Source organism: Sinohyriopsis cumingii, chromosome 6 (genome assembly GCF_028554795.1).
Source record: "Sinohyriopsis cumingii isolate HCF-2022 chromosome 6, ASM2855479v2, whole genome shotgun sequence".
Taxonomy (NCBI): Eukaryota; Metazoa; Mollusca; class Bivalvia; order Unionida; family Unionidae; genus Sinohyriopsis; species Sinohyriopsis cumingii.
In genome coordinates, this window is record NC_142966.1 from 15,172,145 (window position 1) to 15,188,955 (window position 16,811).

Sequence of the window (16,811 nt, forward strand, 5' to 3'; positions counted from 1 at the left end):
TTTATGCCAATTATTTTATTAACTTACCATATTACCATATTACTTCTTAGCATTACAAGAATGACAGAATAACCATAGAAGGAGATGGTGATGATTTGAGCAGTGTGAATATTTCTTGAGAGTTTGAATTTCAGGTGATTTAGCAGGTTTTGAATTTCAGGTGATTTAGCAGGTTTTGAATTTCAGGTGATTTAGCAGGTTTTGAAGCTGTGTGTTCCCTTGTAAACTAACTCACTGTTGCTTTGGATTTCACTTTGTTTATGCTATAAAATAGTGCCAAACTCACTGGTTACAAAATCAGTATTTGAACACCAATTAAAATACTTCCATACTCACTTCCTAGAAACATTCAGTACCAGTACTTGAATATCAATGAAAAATACACCCACATTCAATAATTACAAAACTGAATAATTGAATACTGTTATGTATATTAATTTGCACTGTATTTTAGTTTTTATATTTTGTTTTTAATTTAATTAAATGCCATTGTATTGTAACATTGTATGTTGGACTTTACCTTGTCCAAATTCAAGTTTATTTTCTACTTGACCTGAATCATTAATGTTTGTTTTAAAATTTTTTATCTACGTCTTAACAAATAATACGGTGCAAAAATATTCTCTATGTGTATGGGTTTAATATCAGGATCATTATTAATTTAAGTAAGCATGTTTATTTGGGTCTGAGTCTAGGTTATTGGGATTCCTGTACAATTTACCTGGTGTGTCTGACATTGTCCAAGTTATATTTTATAACTTTACTAACAGACCGCTAATTATAGCTAACACTTTTTTGGTAAACATTAAGAAGATTCTAGAAGTTCTTCTACCACTAGGTAATATTTTATTTTAGTTTGAAAATGTTAATTGTGTTCTGAGGTTAAGTAGAGGACTATATAATGTTGTTACTGGAAAAAAATAGTCATTCATACATAAGATCTAGCAGAATCAATTTGTATTATTGTTGTGACCAGTAGATCATTTGGGCTGGAATTTATTTCTTCAAATTATTCAATTTAAGTTATTTTTATCTGGAAATAAAAAGTTTTTCTCATAACATTCTTGGACAGAGACATTCACTGGGATTTATAGTTAGTTCAAATCTGGAATTAAAATACTGTGTTTAAACAAAAGAATTTTGGCACCATTTCCAGCTTTGGCCTATTGAACCAATTGGGCCCCTCCTTCACAGGGACTCCATGCATTAGTCAATTTTAAAAAATATATCTATAGAAAGTAATTTTAAAGTGATGGAAGAAACGTTTCAGTTTAATATCTTTAAAACTTGTTTAAAAGTTTATTTCCAATGCCATGCTCACGGGGGGGCCTGCACATAAATCCAGGGGTCCCCACCAAAATGATTCAAATTGGGCCTTGCTTTTGCTAAGGTCGTTACTGGTTGGTACATCATCATATATACAGGTTATCACAGACACAGCAACACTTTAGCATTGGACTTACTTTGGATTTCTACTAAAATTTATTCAGAACATTGTTATTAGGAACTGTGTCTGTAATTCTAGGATTGTTTGGGGATTTAAGTTTTTCTTTCATTTTCACTTTATATTTTTGAGAAATAAATTATTTGTTGAATTTTACAAAGCTTGTTGATTTTCACTCTTTTCTGTTGCTTATTTTCATAGCATAGACTTGTAACAATATCAATTTAAATACTGCCATACTTACTAGTTAAAAATGAATATTTGAATACCAATTAAATACTGCCACACTTACTAATTACAAAAAGTAATAATTGAATATCAATTAAAATACTGCCAGTCACTAGTTAAAAATGAATATTCAAATACAAAATTTCTATAGGAGTATTTGCAAAAATTCCAGTTTGAATATTCAGTTATTCCTTATACCCTAGAATGTGTTCATGTTTGAATATTCATTTTTCCTTATAGCCCTAGAATGCATACATGTTAGCACTGATTGATTTGTGCAGCCCTATTGTTGTCTTGTTTTATCTGTCTATTTATTTATTTATTTATTTATTTATTTATTTATTTATGTACTTGATCATTCATTCATTAATTCTATTTTATTTATTTTAATTTTTTTCAGAAATAGGAGGGAAAGACAATGAATGTGACATTTCCAAGAGTGGCTTGACTGAAATACCAAAGATTATTTAGAAGTGAAAAAAATTAGATTTTTTTCGAAATCACCAGCAGTTGAAAATGGAGACTGCTGAAGGTCTGTCTTGCCTTCTTTGCTTATTTTCCTACATTGTGAACTACTCACGTGGATTACAGTACACAGTTCTGGAAGAAACACCAAACAACACTTTTGTTGGAAATGTGGCTGTTGATTACAACATCCGTATCGCAGTGGGTGTGGAGGAATTAAAAAATTTAGAATATAGTTTTTTGAATAATGAGGACAAATACGTGTCATTGTTCAGTATTGGTCCAATATCAAGCAATATTACGACTAATGGGCCCATTGATAGAGAAGCAATGTGTGAATTTCTGTCCGATTTGAACTGCAAAGTTGATATACAGGTGGCAGCCAAATCAACAAGAGGAACATTTTTTCGTAAAATTGATGTAACCGTATTAATTGCAGATGTAAATGATAACACACCTATATTTCCTTCCCCAACAGTCTCAATTTCTATTCCCGAATCAAACTTGGTTGGTACTGAGGTGCGATTAGATGGTGCTACTGACAGGGATAGTGTAAATAATTCCATCAAAAGTTATGAGCTCCTACCTGCAGGAATGCCCTTTTCCATAAATTTTACAATAAATCCCGACAGAAGCTCAACACTGAAAATTATTGTTGATAAACCATTAGACCGTGAGGTACAAGATAACTACAAAATACAGATTGTTGCAAAAGATGGTGGCACACCCTCTAGGAATGCAAGTGTACTGGTAAATATAACAATTACAGATGTCAATGACAACATTCCAATGTTCAGTAACTCTGTGTATGAGGTTCATGTAAAAGAAGACATTACTCTGAATTCCATCATCTTAGTTCTTACTGCAACTGATCTTGACCTTGGAGACAATGGCAAAGTGTCCTTCAGATTAAGTCCATACCAGCCTTTGACCATCCAAAGTTTATTTTCTGTTGATAGCAAAACTGGGGAACTCCGAGTGATAGGGAATTTGGAGTATATTCCAGGAGAACACTACAGTGTCCTGGTACAAGCTGTTGATGCAGGTGAGATATCACAGAGCAGTCAGGTTACCATTAGTGTCTACGTCGAGGATGTCGGTAATAATCCTCCGAAAATCAAGCTCAGTCTCTTGTCTTCATCCGGGGCAGCGGAGGTCTCAGAATATGCAACGCTTGGTGCAGTTGTGGCCTATGTGGAAGTAATTGATACTGACAGTGGAAGGAATGGAATGGTATTTTGCTCAATCATCAGCGATCATTTTGAGCTGCAGCGTTTGGAGGAGAAGGAATATAAGGTTATCGTGTATGCACCACTTGACAGAGAACTTCAAGAAAAGTATAATGTAACCATTATTTGTGAAGATGTTGGGACACCTCCACTTTCATCATCCACACATTTTATGGTTAATATTCTGGATGCCAATGACAATGCTCCAGTCTTTTCTTCATACAGATACACAGCAAAAGTTGCCGAAAATAACAAACTCGGAGACGTGCTGATTCAGGTTTTTGCATCTGATGATGACTTAGGCTTAAATGGAAAGGTCCAGTATCTGATTCCATCTGAATATCAAGACCGTTTTGTGGTTGAAGTGGAGACAGGTAGAGTACTTGCAAATACTGTTTTTGATCGCGAAACAACGGCATTTTACACAATTCGTGTTATTGCTCATGATCAGGGTTCTCCCCCATTGTCAGCAACAGCAATCATTGAATTGACCATTCTCGATGTGAATGATAATGCACCTGTATTTGATCGGAGTCAGTATGAGTTTTCAGTAGAGGAGAATAGAACAAAAGAAATGGATGTTGGTCAAGTCATTGCAACTGACAAGGACCTGGACATAAATGGAGTTGTTACTTACAGTATTTTAGATAACGATATTGTGCCTTTCAAAATTCTGCCTGATGGTTCCATCAAATCTACAAGCATTCTTGACCGGGAAAAGCAGAGTAGATATGATTTCATTGTTTTAGCTCGAGACAAAGGAACCAACATCAAACTGAATAGTACTGTTAGAGTGTCAGTTAGAGTTAGTGATATCAACGACTGCAATCCTGTAATTTTAGAACCCAAAGACTCCAGAACAGTCATACATGTTAGCTCCAATTTGGCACCCAGCACATTGATTTTCCAGATTATGGCATTCGACTGTGATGAAGGACAGAATGCAAATCTATCCTTTGTTATTGAAAAAAGAAATGACAGTGATATGTTTTGGCTTGAGGAATTTTCTGGGAAAATAACAAGTGTAAACAGCTTGCTAAATTCTGAATATGAATGGTATAGTTTAGAAGTGTTCGTATTTGACCATGGAATGCCACAACGTTCAGTTTGGACAGTGGTCAACATAGCAGTATTATCCAGTAATGTTACTGCTGTAGCATCAGTATCAAGTCCCCAGCCACCAAACTGGCTGATAGTGGTCATAGTTATCGTGGCAACAGTTGTTGTCGCAGCCTCCATCTTGGTAACCATCTTGGTCATCAGATGGCTTGATAAAAGGTCACAGAAGTATGCTGAGGAAGAACAGAATGATCCCAGGAGTGCTGACCTTGACCCCAAATACCATGAGGAAAATAAAAAGAACTTTGTAGCAACTGTCAGTGCAGAGTTACCTCCCCCAACTTCCAACAGGATGGAGAAATTAAATGTTATATCAGATTCTGATAATAACAACACTAAAATTCAGGTAAGGTTATTGCTTATTGGTTGATTTATTGATTTATTGATTGACTGATCAATGATTTAGTTACTTATTGTTTGATATATACTACTGTTTATTTGCAGTGTAGTTTAGTTATGACTGTAATGAATATATTGTATTGAGGTGTTTCGTTCAAACATCATTTGTTAATATATAGCTACTTTTAATCAACCTATTAGCTTTCTTGAAATATGTACTTCCAGCCTGATGCTGTTCATATTTTGTTTTTCACAATTTGTTCATATATTATATTGATAATTGGAAAGAAAGAGACTTAGGCTATGAATTTTAAAAAATGTTTTGCTTATTCCTTGAAATAGTTATCAAAGTAGATTTTAGTAATTTTCAACCCAGTTAGTATGATTGGTGCAACTGAGTATGATGACCCCTATAATGAACATAATTTAATATGATGACCATGATTCAATATGATGACCATGATTCAGTATGATGACCATAATTCAATATGATGACCATGATTAAGCATGATGACCATAATTCAATATGATGACCATAATTCAATATGATGACCATGATTCATTATGATGACCGTAATTCATTATAATGACCATGATTCAGTATGATAACCGTAATTTAATACGATAACCATAATTCAATATAATGACCATAATTCAATATGATAACCATAATTCAGTATGATGACCATGATTCAGTATGATGACCATAATTCAATATGATGACCATGATTCAATATGATGATCATGATTCAAAATGAGATAACATGAAATCTCTTTATTTGTACAGTTAGCCAACATTGTACATGTTATTTTGAAGCAGAAGTGAAAGTTTAGCAAACAGGCATGAATTGGGTTATTAAACAAGGTCGATTTTTTTAAACTGAATGGAAGTTTTGCACTTAAATTTCTTGCTATGGACACTTGTTTTAATTAAAAAGGGTTCTGGTATTAATTATAAAGGGCACTTGTTTTAATTATTGTGGGTACTAGTTTTAACTAAAGAGGGCACTTTTATTAATTACAAAGGGCACTGGTTTTGATGAAAAAGGGTTTTGTAATAATTAAAGAGGTTACTGGTATTAATTACAAAGGGTGCTTGTTTTAATTTCAAAGAAGACCTAAGGGAAGAGGAAACTTTCCTAAACTGGACTCTAGTTGGACAAAAATATAGATTTTTTTTATTGCCTGTAAGAAAAGATTTATTTGTGTCAAAAAATTAGACTGAAACATGTTGCCAGACTGCAGAGAAAGATCGCCTGGTTACAGTGATATAAGTCTGCAAAGTATGCTGGTTAAGTTACATCAGGGGCCAGACTGCATAGGAATATAGCCCAGTTACATTAGGGGCCAGACCACATAGGAATATAGCCCAGTTACATCAGGGGCCAGACTGCATAGGAATATAGCTCAGTTACATGAGGGACCAGTGTGCCAAGAAAGCAGGCCAAGTTATGTTAGGGGCCAGTCTGAAGAGAAAGCTGGCCCAGTTACATGAGGGGCCATTATGGAGAGGAAACCAGTCAGTTAAATGAAGGTCCAGACAGCAAACAAATCTGACCCCATTACATGAGGGGCCATTCTGCAGGGGAAGCTGGTCATTTACATGATGAAAGACAGCACAGGAAGCTGGCAAAACACATTTTGAACCAATCTTCAAAGGAGACTGGGCTGGCTACACATGATTGTCCAGTTTATGGAGGATTCACTGTGTATGATTATAAATATTTTATCAAATGGTAAACTAATAAACTCATAGACAGAATTAGCACACAAGCCAGATTTCCAAACCATCCTGCTGTGTTACTGAACATGTCTCAGAAAACTGCCCAGCTATAGTAGAACACTTTCACATTTTTAATACAAAATTGTCATGATTTATGTTGAAAGTATCAGTCATATTATTCAGAAAATCTCCAGGCAGCAAAATTGCTGTCTACTCAGTGTGAGCTGATTAAGTTTTTCTTTTCTTTGTGAATATAAATTTCACTGGGCTACAGTAAGTGCTTGACAAATTCTTGCACTCCAGTGTTACATGAGTGAGAAAAAAAAATTAAAGTTCTTGACTGACACAAGGTCAAGCTTGTTTGAATAAATAATTTTTATCAGATGAAAGAAAATTGTTAGGTTTTGATACAGTTTTCCAGGATTGACTCTTTATGTCATTTCACCTTGAAATGTACCTCAGTGTAGCTAGTAGTTGTCACATTAAAATTGGAAAAATAATTATCTCAGTGTTATGAAATGACTTAAAAGTGTTCTTGAAAGTTTGAAAGTGGTGTCAGAACTTTATCTTGCTTTAACAGCAAAGAAATTTCACTTAATTAAAATGCTGAATTGGTTTGATAGAATGTCAGGGACCCAGAGATAACATGTTTTTCTTAGTGCTTTGATCAGGTCAAGAGGTTTGCTCTTTGAAAACTTTAGATGTTGCTATGTGAAAGAGGTGTTACATACTAGGTATCCCCCCCCATGTCAGAATACCATATATACTCACTTGTAAGTCCAACTGCAAACTGCACAGACCCAGATCTGCCATCACATGATGCAATGATGGATCTGGCACCAGTTTATTAGGAGTAATCAGTAAAACAAGGAACATAGATCATTATCTGCTGGTGCATCATGTGATGGCAGATTATGGTCTGTGTTTGTTTTACTGAGTTATCCTGCCAACCTGCTGCCAGATCTGTCAGTGCATCATGTGATGGCAGATTAGGGTCTGTGTTTGTTTTACTGAGTTATCCTGCCAACCTGCTGCCAGATCTGTCAGTGCATCATTTATGGCAGATTAGGGTCTGTGTTTGTTTTAATGAATTATCCTGCCGACCTGCTGCCAGATCTGTCAGTGCATCAATGTGATGGCAGATCAGGGTCTGTGTTTGTTTTACTGAGTAATCCTGCCAACCTGCTGCCAGATCTGCCAGTGCATCATGTGATGGCAGATCAGGGTCTGTGTTATTTACAGTTACATTTACAAGCAAGCATATAGGACCCATTACATAAGAGGATTGAAGTTTGTAAAGAAGAATTATCCATGTTTTAATTAGATGAAATCTTCTTCAGTGCAGCTGTGGACAATTTTAATTGGGTCAAAATTTAATGATTTCTCTGTATGAAATTTAAAATAAGGAAATATTCAATCTTAGCCACATGAACATCATGGAAGATTAATTTTTTTAAATATTTGCAAAACTTAACAGTGAAAGTCAGTTTATTTTGAATAAGTAATGCTTTACATAATTGTAATAAGATAAGACTCAGATGACTGACAGTCATTCACAGCACTTAAAACACTTATTCTCTCAAATTCAAATAACTGTCATTCACAGCACTTAAAACACTTAGTCTCTCAAATGACTGACTGTCAGTCACAGCACTTAAAACACAGTCTCTCAAATGACTGACTGTCAGTCACAGCACTTAAAACACAGTCTCTCAAATGACTGACTGTCAGTCACAGCACTTAAAACACAGTCTCTCAAATGACTGTCAGTCACAGCACTTAAAACACAGTCTCTCAAATGACTGTCAGTCACAGCACTTAAAACACTTAGTCTCTCAAATGACTGTCAGTCACAGCACTTAAAAACACTTAGTCTTTTTGACAATATACCCATGACTACCATATGTACTTGCTTATATGATGAATCCAACTGCAAACTGCACAGACCCAAATCTTTCAGCACATAATGCTCTGGCAGATCTGGGTCTATGCAGTGTGTTACAAGTAGTCAGTAGAAAAAAAAACATGGAACCTGATCTGCAGGTGGATTATGCTAAAGCATATCACTGTCTTTAAATCTGACAGTGCATTATGCAACAGTAGATCTGGATCTATGCAGTTTGCAGTTGGACTCATCTTATTAGCAAGCATATGACAGACAGTTGGTTCAAGTTATTGTTTAAAACAAGCCATACTGGTGCAACAGTGTGGATCCCAGTCAAATGTCGAGTTTCTAAATAAGTCGATTGCATACAAATAGTACATTTCTTGTTTTCCAGTAAATCTCCATTTATTTTAAATACATCATTGCTTGGAGTTATATAACTGCCAGTTTACAATGGAAGATATCAAATATTCAAAAAAGAAATGAAGTGCAACAAAGAAATGTACATCTTTCTTTTACACATATGATGGCTGTTCACATTTATTTGATTCATTGTGTTTTTCCTGTATACATTCATTTCCAATATATTTGATTCATTGTGTTTTTCCTGTATACATTAATTTCAAATATATTTGATTCATTGTGTTTTTCCTGTATACATTAATTTCAAATATATTTGATTCATTGTGTTTTTCCTGTATACATTCATTCCAAATATATTTTTCAATCCATGGCTGAAGGCCTTGTGCAGAGAGGTTAAATGGTCACATTGGTTGATCAGTTCCAAGTTTAATTACCCCCTGATGGGGGCTTAAATTTGGAATGTTTACCATCACTCTTTTGAATTCAGTTTTCTAGTGTCTGTCAGAGAGCTGAGCTTGCTGAAGATGCTCCTGAGAGAGCTATCCCACTATTTCACATAAGACTTGGAGAGGGATTAAGGGATCTGAAATGTGTTGACAGAATGCAATAGAAAGATGACAAAAGGGATTTAATCTCACCTTTCCCAATTTCTTTTTGCATTGGCCATTTTTGGAAGTTCAAATGAAGTCTTTGTATTTAAACATTCTCAGATATTAGTCATGGGAAAAGTACTGGTGAAATTGAGAAGGGTGTACACTAAACATCAGAGTAAAAATAATGTATCTAATATGGCTGTCAAGATTCCTAATTGAAGATCTTTTTTATGTAAATGTACAGAGTTTATTTTGATTCAAGCTGTTCTTTTATTAGGTCTTTTATAATTTCCACTGAAATTTAAAGTTCAAAATAAAAAGTTAAAAACATGTTTGTAAGGCATGGAAGCTAAACTGGTAATGTAGGACTCTTCATTTCTGTCTGATACAGTCATCACGTGTTGCATAATTAATAGATGACTAACTCTTTTACTTCAGTCATGATATAATTAAACACTGAAATATTTAAGTTAATGAAATAGTTCATTTGATAGCCTTTACTTTGTCTCATTTAGATTTGGTAAGAATGGTAGGGTTAGGGTTAGGGATAGACCCGAATTGGCCCCTATGCATGCCATCTTCCAAGTTGTTTAAATGCATTTCTTATGGCAGAATGTATTATTTTATAATGTTGTCCATCAGTCTAAGCATTATTTAGTTTCAGCACAATAACTCTAGTTTTGCACAATCTGTCATTACCAGACATTACCAGTAGCTTGTATTTGAAGCAATGAGGGAATCTGCTGATTACAGGCTCAAAAGGTCAAAGTTGAAGGTGACAGGGACTGTAAAACAGAACCATTTTCATACAGTAACTTGACATGTATTCCAAATACCTTGATCAAACTTTGTAAATGACTTGCATTTGAAAAAAGAGACACCTTTTGATGTTGGGGTAAAAAGGTCATAGGTTAATGTCAAGTTGACACTAGAATAAAAATGTTTTCAGCATGATATCTTATCACCTACTTTAGCAAAACTTGTAAATGACATACATTTGAGAAAGTTAGACATATTTACATTTTGATGTTAAAAGGTGAAAGTTCAAGGTCCCGGGTACTGAAAGAAGGTAAAAGAGTTTTCACAAAACGACAAGTTCTATGCCACATACCTTGATTAAACTTCGTATGGGGATCAAATCTGAGACAAGGAAGGATATGGGGGTTAAAAGGTCAAATGTCAATATCAGAGGTACTCCAAGAAGGAAAATGGTTTCCACAAAATAGCTCAAGTCACATGCCACAAAACTACAACCAAACTTTGTAGGTGGCTTGCATTTAAGACACAAATGGAATCTGTTAGTTTTGTCAGCAATAAATCAAAAGTCAAAATCACTGAGGCTAAAAAAGAAACATATGTTCTGCAAAAATAACTTTACTTCTCTGTCTTTGACCATGACCATATTCTGTGGATGGCACGAATTTGTGTCAAGGAAGACACCTACTGAGTTCAGGGTCAAAAGGTCAAAATTAAGGTCATAATGACTCCAAGAAGATTCACTTCTCTGTCATATACCTTGTCCAACATTTAACTGTAGCTTGCATTTTTAGCAACCTTTTTAAATGACTAGCATATGGGGAAAGGAAGAAACCATTTTGAGTTTGGTCTCTTTTGGTACTTTATGATCCCACAATATCCATCGGTTATACAGTGCCAAGGCAAATGGAATCAATGCCTTGTTCATGAACTTGCCACGGCAGCCTATCCAGGCTGATTTATATTGATTTTGGTGTAAAGGGATCAAAGGTAAAGGTCTCAATGAAACTTTAACTTTGTCTTTTAATGCCTGAGTGCCTGACCAGTAATAGAGGGCTTTAACTTTCTAAGTTCTTGTGATCATATGAAGGGTCTTTCCTAGGGTACATGATGTGGGATTCACACTTATTTTTCAAAAACCAAACAAAGTATTCAACCACGTTATGCCTTTGTGTACTTCCATGTTGCTGATGTACTTATTCTCAAAGGCAAGATTGCCATAAATGAATTATTGAACAAGAGAGCAAGTTTGTGCCTTTATACATTGTGTACAGTGTTGATGTGTCCGACTTTGTCTTATCAAGCTCTCATAAATCAGTTTTAGAAATATTACACCAGCGTTTCTTGAATACTTGATTGTTTATTTGTTAGTTTGATTTATATTGTTGGGATATTAAAGTATAAATAAAATAGATAAGCTTAATTCCTCAATAAATCAATCTGTATCAGTACTTGCAATCAGCCTCAACTTATGGTGAATGGAATATTGGTTTCATTTAGTCAACAGTCCATGCTGAAAGTTTGCCTTCCACTTCAAGAAAGTGTCAACAGATTTGATTTTAAGTTTACAAAATTTCATGAGGGTTTTATTTTTTTACTACTGATTGGTCAATGGCTGTGAACAGGTCATCATTGCCCTTTTGCCCCATGATAGAGGAACACTGATAGTTTTGCTCAGTTCAGAAGGTATTCTATAAGGATAAATCTGTATAAAAAAATCACCATTAGAAATGACTACTTAAATTTTGCACTCTACATGGCAACATAGCTACAATTTGTCTGTCAGCATTTCATGTTGCCTGGATGTCCATCTGTCTGTATCTAAGGTTGACTTCTCTTTCATACATATCTTACTGTCAGCCTGAGTGTTTGTCTGTCTCTCTGCCAGCCTGTCTCTAAATGAACCATCCTGATTTCAGATTTCCATTATTCTGCCCAAGTCTCAATCTCATGACCATACAGTTTTCTAATGGAAAAATCATCTCAAAAGGGTTGTAATATTTTGTGACCAGAAAGTAAACACCACCCAGTAAATTATCTTTCATGAAATTTGTACATGTTCTGCTAAATAATTTTCCCATTAATTTTGACAGCATATAATGGCAACAATAAGACAAGAAAAATATAAGTAATATTTTGTTCCACATGTAAGACAGCATCGCTGAGAACAAAGCGATAATAGATGAACATGAAAAGGTTTAATACAAGTCTTACATATACATAGATCGTTGACCATTGTGTATACACACTGCATACGTAGATCTTACATATATATAGATCATTGACCATTGTGTATACACACTGCATATATATATCTTACATATATATAGATCATGACATTGTGTATACACACTGTATACATATATCATACATATACATATATCATACATATACATAAATCATGACCATTGTGTATACACACTGTATATATATATATATATATATATATATATATATATATATATATATATATCTTACATATACATAGATCATGACATTTGTGTACACACTGTAAACAAATACTTTCAATTTAAACATATTTTATACATTAAATTTCAGTTGGCCAGATATTATATTATATTATATTATATTATATTATATTATATTATATTATATTATATTATATTATATTATATTATATTATATTATATTATATAATATTATATTATATTTTTGGGGATCATTTAAAAAGATAGCTCTGATACATCAAGCTTAAAAATATAGAATCATTAAAAGACAACTCCATCAAGCTTAAAAGTATCATCTCTAGTCCATATAACTCCATTGTATCATCTCTTGTCCATACAACTCCATTGTATCATCTCTAGTCCATACTTTTTCCAAAAGTCCAAGACCTTGAAAATACTAAATACATGTTTTTATATCGGGTATTTTTCACTTAAGAATCAACATTTTTCTATATGCAAGGTTCAAAAGCTGCCATTGGATCATCCAGGTCTGTTACAGTTAGGGTGGCATGTCCTTGGGCAAGGCACTTTACTCCATTTGCTTGTATGCTAAATAATTTACTTGTGTTACTGTACCATAAAACACAAAACCAAACCAAGCTGAACCATTTGGCCTCTCCTACTCCTTTTTTCAAATTGAGTAAGGTTTACTTGATTTATCATTGAGTCTCAACAGTACAGTACTTGCCCACACAATGCATTATTTAGGAGTACCCTGTAGTCTGATGATGGGTGCACTTTGTATGGCTCATTCATCAACTTGTCTGGGCTTTTTCAAAACAAGTTGACAAGTTGATAATATCAAAGTATATTTTATTATATCAATTGAATTTATAAGATTTAGCTTGTTAAAGTTTGGTCATCTGTCTGACTCATTACAGGCAGATAATGAGATCTACTTACCATATTTATTCGTTGATAAGCCCATGCTTGATGATAAAACCACCCCAGTTTTACAAAAAACAAGGGGCCTAAAGTGTTCTCCTTTACCAATCACTGCCATCTCACTTCTGTCTGTGTGGATTTGAGTTTTGGGCATGGCCAATGTGGGAATGCTGGACAGTAGCTCCCATGGGTCAATTGTTCTAACCAGGGTTTTTCAGAGTTCTTCCTCCACCAGTTATACTGGCCACAGTAAATAGCCCATCTTGTGATGAAAAATGGCATTAAAGCCACAAAAACACCAACAATAACAACAAATAAAAACAAACTGACACATACTTTTTAATAATATCTTTGTTAAAGCCCACCCAAACATTTTGACAAATTTATTGGGCTGGTCACCTGCCATTGTATTCTCAAATGTTTTAACAGATTTATTAGGCTGTGCACCAGTGCCTTTATTTTCAAGCTTGTTAGGATGGCCACCAATGCCTCTATTCTAAAACATCCTGACAAATTTATTAGGATGGCCACCAATGCCTCTATTCTAAAACTTCCTGACAAATTTATTAGGATGGCCACCAGTGGCTCTATTCTCAAACTTCCTGACAAATTTATTAGGCTGGGCACCAGTGGCTCTATTCTTAAATGTCCTGACAAATTTATTAGGATGGCAACCAATGCCTCTATTCCCTGACAAATTTATTAGGGTGGCTACCAGTGGCTCTATTCTAAAACTTCCTATCAAATTTATTAGGATGGCCACGAGTGGCTCTATTCTAAAACTTCCTGAAAAATTTATTACCATGGCACACCAGTGGCTCTATTCTAAAACTTCTTGATATATTTACTATGCTGGCCACCAATCTCCATATTTTCCAAATGTTTAGAAGAGAAAACTTGAGCTGATGTTAAAATCCCACTTATTAGACATGGTACTGGTGTACAACTTTGTTGGAAATGGTGGCAGTCTTGTGTGATGTGCATGTTAAGACAAATCTGTATTGTATTAAATATAAAGTATTGTATTAAATATAAAGACTTTCAATGTGTAGGGACTTTGACCCTGACCTGGAGCTTGCAGTTTTGTGAATACAGGGTTATGTCCTATTAATGGGAGACAAATACTGTACACCTTACATCATTCCACTTACAAAGGCAACTTTGTGACTATCTGCTTCTGCATTTTGTATCCTAATGTTTGCCCTGTCCATTTTCTCTGATATCCCATATATAAGGATATTTGCACTGTTCATTTTTCCTAATCTCCCCTACCATAAGGATATTTTCCCTGTTCATTTTGTCTGATTTCCCCTACTATAAGGACATTATCCCTGTTTATTTTGTCTAATTTCCCCTACCTTAAGGATATTTTCCCTGTACATTTTGTCTAGTTTCCCCTATTCATAAGGATATTTTCCCTGTTCATTTTGTCTAATTTCCCCTACCATAAGGACATTATCCCTGTTCATATTGTCTAATTTCCCCTACCATAAGGATATTTTCCCTGTTCATTGTGTCTAATTTCCCCTATTCATAAGGATATTTTCCCTGTTCATTTTGTCTAATTTCCCCTACCATAAGGACATTATCCCTGTTTATTTTGTCTAATTTCCCCTATTCATAAGGATATTTTCCCCTATTCATAAGGATATTTTCCCTGTTCATTTTGTCTAATTTCCCCTACCATAAGGACATTATCCCTGTTCATTTTGTCTGATTTCCCCTACCATAAGGATATTTTCTGTGTTCATTTTGTCTAATTTCCCCTATTCATAAGGATATTTTCCTGTTCATTTTGTCTAATTTCCCCTATTCATAAGGATATTTTCCCTGTTTATTTTGTCTAATTTCCCTTATCATAAGGATATTTTCCCTGTTTATTTTGTCTAATTTCCCCTATTCATAAGGATATTTTCCCTGTTTATTTTGTCTAATTTCCCCTATTCATAAGGATATTTTCCCTGTTCATTTTGTCTAATTTCCCCTATTCATAAGGATATTTTCCCTGTTTATTTTGTCTAATTTCCCCTATCATAAGGATATTTTCCCTGTTCATTCTGTCTAATTTCCCTACTCATAAGGACATTATCCCTGTTCATTTTGTCTAATTTCCCCTACCATAAGGATATTTTCCCTGTACATTTTGTCTAATTTTCCTGCCCATAAGGACAGTATCCCTGTTCATTTTGTCTAATTTCCCCTACCATAAGGACATTATCCCTGTTCATTTTGTCTAATTTCCCCTACCATAAGGATATTTTCCCTGTTCATTTTGTCTAATTTCCCATACCCAGATGGAGCTGCCACAATTTAAATGTAATACAAAGAACAACTTGTTCTAATGTTTGTGTATGTTAAACACTTTATGCAGCTTTTGATGGTAAGATTATTTGCAAAATCAGTTTTAGTAATACTGAATAATATAATTAGCAATGTTATAGATTACCATGATATAAAATATGATACTCACTTTTCACAAATGTAATATTTATATCATTTCTTTAGGAATTTGATAAGGAAGAAATAATGGTACAAGTAGTAAAATATACATGTAGTATTTATTGGATAAGACAGACAACAAATCATTGTCAAGGTTATCAATTCTTGAATAAACACACACACACACACTCATACATTCACATGTGCACACACACTCATGCATGCACACACATACACAGACAGACATAGACAAACACACACACACACTCATGCATTCACATACACACACACACACACAGACACACACATACATACACACACACTGAAAAACATAATGCAAGTTTGTTTAAAGGGTAAATTACAACAATGCTGTTGGTAAATTTTTATACATTTGTGAGATTGAATTTACAGTTACAGTAATTAATAAGTCGCTTGAAGACGTCATAAATATTTGTTTGCTTATATTATTGTTCCAACACTGAATGTCTAATAATGTATTATATTATTATTTTACAATGTACATTTTATCATCACAATGAGCTTTCTTCAGTTTAGTCATCAATTAAATAGTTTTTAAATGTTGCCAAAAACATCATTCATCCAAGGCTTTTGAAATTCCTTAGACATAAGATGTGACTTAGTTTTGATTTTTGATGGCACAGCATTAGTCCTAATGGTGTTTAATGTTACAGTATTAGTCCTAATGGTGTTTAATGTTACAGTATCAGTCCTAATGGTGTTTAATGTTACAGCATTAGTCCTAATGGTGTTTAATGTTACAGTATTAGTCCTAATGGTGTTTAATGGCACAGCATTAGTCCTAATGGTGTTTAATGTTACAGTATTAGTCCTAATGGTGTTTAATGTTACAGTAT

General features: G+C 34.2%; 1 protein-coding gene across 4 annotated transcripts in view; it reads left to right on the forward strand.

Moving 5' to 3' along the window:
• LOC149796408 (protocadherin-11 X-linked-like) overlaps nucleotides 1-16,811 on the forward strand; it is a 46,451-nt gene that overhangs the window by 13,393 nt on the left and 16,247 nt on the right. For 3 of the 4 annotated variants that reach the window (XM_089961073.1, XM_089961070.1, XM_089961072.1), the window contains exon 3: nucleotides 2,073-4,831. In XM_089961073.1, coding sequence (XP_089817199.1) covers nucleotides 2,189-4,831 — 2,643 coding nt within the window. In that variant the 5' untranslated portion in view covers nucleotides 2,073-2,188. Of the gene's footprint in view, nucleotides 1-1,976; nucleotides 4,832-16,811 lie in introns of those variants that run through there. The other variant, XM_089961071.1, reaches the window with a different exon arrangement.